The 6,000-nt window shown below is 43.9% G+C and overlaps 1 protein-coding gene across 2 annotated transcripts in view; it reads left to right on the top strand.

Annotated features, from left to right (window-relative positions):
* Positions 1 to 1,044: 1,044 nt before the first annotated feature.
* The window catches only part of DENND1C (DENN domain containing 1C), a 47,365-nt gene continuing 42,409 nt past the window's right edge, over positions 1,045 to 6,000 (top strand). For both annotated transcript variants that reach the window (XM_083593167.1, XM_083593166.1), the window contains exons 1-2: positions 1,045 to 1,201; positions 4,730 to 4,794. In XM_083593167.1, the coding sequence (XP_083449293.1) occupies positions 1,185 to 1,201; positions 4,730 to 4,794 (82 nt within the window). In that variant the 5' untranslated portion in view covers positions 1,045 to 1,184. The remainder of the gene's footprint in view (positions 1,202 to 4,729; positions 4,795 to 6,000) is intronic.

Here is a 6,000-nt window from a genome sequence, read left to right as displayed (position 1 = left end):
AAGTGATATGTAAACATTTTCAGAGACACCGTTGATGGAATCTTTCAAGGAGTTGGAGATGGCATTTATAAGTGGTCCATGTTTCGCAAGCATACAGTAAGGTTGGTAGTACAATAGCTTTGTAAGCAAGCATTTTGGTTTTCCTGTGAATGTCTTGGTCCTCAAACACTCTGCACTTCAGTTGGGAGAAAGCTGCACTCGCAGAGCTCAGGCGATGTTGGATTTCGGCGTCAATGTCGGCCATTGTGGAAAGATAACTGCCCAGGTAGGAGAAGTGATTGACTCCAGCGTTACACCATTGAGTTGGATTTGTGGCACTGCAGAGGGGTTATTTTGTGCTTTTTGATGCAGCACTTTGGTTTTTTTGGATGTTGAGTGATAGGTCAAGCTTTTCGTAAGCTTCTGCAAAGATATTTAGGATGGTTTGGAGGTCATCCTCTGAGTGTGCGTGCACTACGTTGTCATCAGCATACCGTACAACAGCATACAGCCCCCACCTCCCTGCTGTTTCTTGTCAGCCAGCTGCAAAAATGTGGACTTCCTTCTTTTTGCTGGCTACATTTAGACAACCACACTGTTTCTCCTTTCTCACACCCACACAAGAAGGGTGTGCAGTAGCTAGTAGCCACCACTTACCAAAGGCTAATCCAGTCAGCAATCCAAAAGCACTGGGAGGAGGTAATGGTGCTTATCCAAAAAGGATGCAGGCAATGACTCTTGCAACTCTCTAAATGCCTCCAAGCTCCAAAAAAGTAGAGTGGAGAAAGACCATATTGCCAGCAGGAACAACCCTTTCCTCCTTTCCCTTTGGTCAAAGGCCTAAACTAATCCAAAATTCTGCTCGCCTCCCGGAATCTGTCGCTAACCTGGCTTGAAGGTTCAGGTGAGCTGGGAAAGGAAACAGCAAAAAGAAAAGAGCAGGACTCAAGCAACAAGCACCCCTCCCCCCCCAAACTTCCACCCTAGCAGTGAGCTAAGGCAGTCACAGGCTTCATACTTCCTCTAACAAAAAGCCACAAAGGAAATGCCCTGCATGTGTGTGTTTTTTCTTTTTAATGCACCAGACTCAGCCCTAGAGAGATTTGTCACTTTTCAGGGCTTCAGTCCACTTGTTCAGATGCAAGGAAAGATAGTCCGCTGTGGTGCTTCAGCAGATGACAATGTGATGGAATGAGCCAAGGACGATGGGATCCCGGATCAAGTAAGACCAGGGGCTGCAAAGCCTGCTCACCTTCACTTTCCTTCGGTTTTAATTCTTCCATCAGGATCTACCTGAAACTTTTTCCTCCTCCAACTGACCTGAGAGTTGTATCCCACTAGAACACCTTGCAATGCTGGAGGACATGCTATGGGCCAACTCTTCAAGTTGTGTGTTGCTGGGATAATTAATTGCTGATTCAGGCCAGATGGCCATGCATGGAAATCTCTTGGCTTGTAAACAGTTTTAGGTCCAGGGTGAACAACCTGTGACCCTCCAGTTGTTGCTAGACTACAGCTTCCATTATCATTATTCTATTATTACTAGTGGCCATGCTGGCAGGAGTTGATGGACATTGGAGTTCAACATCTGGAGGTTCACAGGTTGTCCACTCCTGTCTTAGGAGGTCATTGTGTGTGGTGGGATTCTTGAAGAATCAACAGTCATTGGGTTACAAGAGCCAAGACATCACAGAAAATACTGGTAGAATAGGAACAGATAGGATAGTCATTTATTTGTCTTCAGAAGCTGGCCACGGTAACAAAGGTCATCTCCTGCAAGGGACTTTGCTCTACAAGTATTTTGTTTTCTGGTGATGCCACTGATGATACATTGTCTGTTCTAAATGGCAGCTACTTTCCAGATTCTCTTTACCAGTTCTGGTACCTGATATCACTTTTTAACCAGAGAGAACCAGGAAGAATAGTAGGGATATTATTCAGTATGGTATCTCCAAGGCACAACATTCCTGGCATGAAATTCAGCTCAGGTACTTCAGATAGGCTGCATATAACTTAGGTGCACACAGACTTGTTTATTGCTTCAGTTGTGAGGGCACAATTAACATTTCTGCCCCACCCCAGTCTACCATTTCATGCCTTCCAATTGCCTCTTTATTCCTGACATGTTGGAGCAAAACAAACTAAAGTCTGGCAACTCTGATGTAAGAAAGGAAATATTCTGAGCATGTGCAGTTTCACATTTCAAACTCACTTATATCACAGCACCCTCATGACTGCAGGAATGAAATTTTTTTTTTGCTTCATTGATCCAAAAAACAACAACTATGAATAAGCACCATTTTGCAAGGAAAAGTACTTGTAAGGCAAAAATAATAGAATGAACATGTGTAACCATGCATATACCTGTTCAGGGAATACACACCTTCTGCACATGCAGTCAAAGTGCCAAATAGCCACTATTTTTGGAGACAAATGGTGTATATCTGATCTGACAGGGGAAACTTTGAGATTAACTCCTATGCTGCTTTTGTTTTATGTGACTGAGGATAAGGATGATATAGGCTTAGGAACTACGAGTACAGAGATCCTGTTTAAAGTTGCAAAGATAGAGTGGGCTAGATGCTAGAATATGGCACTCTCAGGAATAGGATTAGGAATAGTTATTAAGCCGCTTGGAAGTGATATAAATGGACAAATTAACCAAACTGATATGAAGGAGAGAAAGTAGACACTGAAGTGTTAACTTTACAGAGAGATGGACCTATTTTACAGATTGTTAAAATATTATATGGAGATGTAAGACTGGAGACTTCAGATATTAAGAATTAAGTTTGCCTCTATCATTTTTGGTTCAGTTTGATCATGCTGAATGCACAGAATGTTGGAAATCAGATGATGATCATGAATTTATTGAATTTATACACTGCTCTATACCCAGCAGTCTCAGGGTGGTTCACAGAACAAAATCAAAATATAAAACCACAATATATATAATCAAAATAAAAATAACAACCCAATAATAACCCGCCCCCCCCCCAAAACGCCATATTTTACAAGGGCATAGGATGCTAAATCAAATCAACCAAAGGCCTGGTTAAAAAGGAACATTTTTGCCTGGCGCCTAAAGGTGCATAATGAAGGTGCCAGGTGAACTTCCCTGGGGAGAGCATTCCACAGATGGGGAGCCACTGCAGAGAAGGCCCCGTTCTCATGTTGCCACCCTCCACACCTCTTGAGGAGGCAGCACATGAAGAAGGGCCTCAGAAGATAATCTCAGGGTCCGGGTAGGTTTATCTGGAAAGAGGTGGTCCTGGAGGTATTGTGGTCCTGAGCCATTTAAGGCTTTATAGCTCAGAACCAGCACTAAAAATGCATACCCACAAACACGGGATGTGTGGCAAAACGTTGCAGTATTTCCTCACCTCCTGCCTGATCAACGCCCTTGCCAGTCTGCCACACCTTCCTCTTTCCCCTACAACCCAGAATCTTGCTTTTATTTTCCAATATGACAGGCAACATTCTGCGGCTCTTGAGCATGGCCAGTCCTTATTGGGATGGGAGGGGATATTTTTGCAGGGGCACCTTAGGATTTGTCCGTCTGTTTGTTTGTTTTTTTAAAAAAAATATTTCTGCAAACCTTGGAGTTTACCAGAGCATGCAGATATCTCCCTGTTATCTCTCAGTGGCTCTATTTCTGTCGGTACTCACCACCTGAGTTCAGTATCACAGGAAGTGTGTGTGTGTATGAATATACTATATTTGTTCTAGTTCGTCATCACACTATTTCCATCGGCTGTTTCCCAAAGGTCTAAAGGCAGGAGTGGGTTAAGGAGAAGTGGGCAGGAAGGGGGGGGAAAGGGGGTGCTGACGTCTGTAGCAAATATTTGCATGGGTTAACGGAAGACTGGGCTGGGAGAAGGGTCTCTCAATGTGTGAAAACAAAAAAAAATTTTTTCCTTCCAGTAGCACCTTAAAGACCAACTAAGTTAGTTCTTGGTATGAGCTTTCGTGTGCATGCACACTTCTTCAGATACACTGAAACAGAAGTTGCCAGATCCTTCTATATAGTGAGAAGGTGGGGAGGGGTATTACTCAGAAGGGTGGTGGGAATGGGTGATTGGCAGATAGCTGTGATGAGCCTGTTGACGACTCTTAACGACTGCAATAGGTCTTACAGGAAAAAGCAAGGGGTGAGAAGGTGAAAAATGGCTTTGTCATGTATAATGAGATAAGAATCTCAATGTGTGGTGGTTTTAATTCTTTAGTGATGGTGGGGGGAGAGAAAGGAGAAGCTGGGCAGATGGAATTAAGGGAGGGTAAGGGTGGCATTTGGAGGAATGAGGAGGAATATGAGAGGTAGAAAGTTATGTGTGTGAGAGAGAGAGAGTTTTAGGGTCCTGGTGATCTGGGGAAGAAAGCTGGAGAGGAGGAGGAATTGAGGAGGAGCCTGGCCCGCCCATGAGGTGAGGTGAGGCCACTGCCTCAGGCATGAGAAACCCATGAGGCTGCGACCCCATTGGTGCACCAACTACCCTGCCACCTTCACCACCAATGGAGAAGCAGCACAGACATTGGCGGTGGTTGCCTTCAGGAGCTCACGAGAACTCGTCAAAATATTGTGAGATCTGTGAGTTCTTGCCAGAACTCATTGCTGCTTTGCCCATACAGAGAGAGACACTTCTCCATCCTTGTAAATATTGTCCAATAAATCCATGGGTCTGCTCAAAGCTCTTCTTCTTGCCTCTTCTTACCGGCTCTGAGTTCCTTGGTCCCTCTTCTCTCTCCTCAGGGAAAATCCTCAGAAAATATTTGAGCTGTTCTTCGAAGCTGCCTGTCCAACGCTTGCAGAAGATGGTGAGTCTCATCTATGGTAGGAAGTGGTGCTTCTTGGGGTGGGATGTTTGTGTATCAGTGGGCCAGATTTTTAGGAGGCTCCAGGTAGCAATTGCTGGGGGAAAGTGGGCTGAGAACCATCCCAAGTCAAAGGTGAGTCCTTTCCCTTTCTGTATCACTGCTGTCTCATCCACATCCCAATCACAAAATCATAGAATCGTAGAGTTTGAAGGGACCCTGAGGATCACCCAGTCCAACCCTTTCAGTGCAGGAATATGCAGCTGCCCCCAGGGCCAGATTTAGGTTTGATGAGGCCCTAAGCTACTCAAGGTAATGGGGCCCTTTATATGTCCAGCTGTCCTTTGTCAACAACAAATTGTTGCTGTTTTTTGTGTTGACTATATGCTACATGGTAATTTACGGACCTAAAAGGTATCTAAAGCCATTTGCACCTAACAAAATATGTATTTTATCAAAGTAATTGTTGAACTGAAATACAATTAAGAAGTATATTAATAGTGAAATCATTATTAAGAGCTAACTTAAAACGATTTTTTATTCATAACAAACTTAATAATGCAAACACACTGGCATTTAGCAATAACAAAAGTTCCTTTAGAAACACAATTTACAAAGACTCATAATCTAGTCTCTAGAAACTTCTAAACCATGAAATAACAATAGGTGTAAATATATGATGCAAACTACTAATAATTATAAATAGCAGAATGTAGGCACCCTATATATAGAAATGAGCAAACCAGTGATATTTTAGGGAGCAGGCTAGCAGGCGGGGCCCGTGACTTACATCATAGGAGCCTACACAACACAAAACACTGTTGCTGTATTTGGGTTTTATTTGTTTTTATCTTATATTTTGGAAATGTACATCCAGTTTTTTCCGCCTTTACATTTTTTGGGGCCCCCCAAGAGAGTGGGGCCTGAAGCTATAGCTTGTTTAGCTTATATGTAAATCTGGCACTGGCCCCATACAGGGATCAAACCTGCAAGCTTGGTGTTATCAGCACCACACTCTAGACAACTAGCTATCCAGTGGTGCCCATGGGGTTGTATCCAGTTCTGTCCCTGCAGCCCCAACACTGCAGGGCTGGGAGACCCTCCAGAGGAGATTTAAGAAGAACACAGGGAGGGGGCTGCAGGTGAATCCCCGGACATTGCTCCCCTCCCCATGCCACTCTCAGCTGAGTGACATTTTTGAAACTACCC

The sequence above is a fragment of the Podarcis filfolensis genome (genome assembly GCF_964270895.1).
Source record: "Podarcis filfolensis genome assembly, chromosome: 17".
In the NCBI taxonomy this organism is placed as follows: domain Eukaryota; kingdom Metazoa; phylum Chordata; class Lepidosauria; order Squamata; family Lacertidae; genus Podarcis; species Podarcis filfolensis.
The sequence above is the reverse complement of the archived record's forward strand: the minus strand, read 5'-3'. Positions and strand labels throughout refer to the sequence as shown.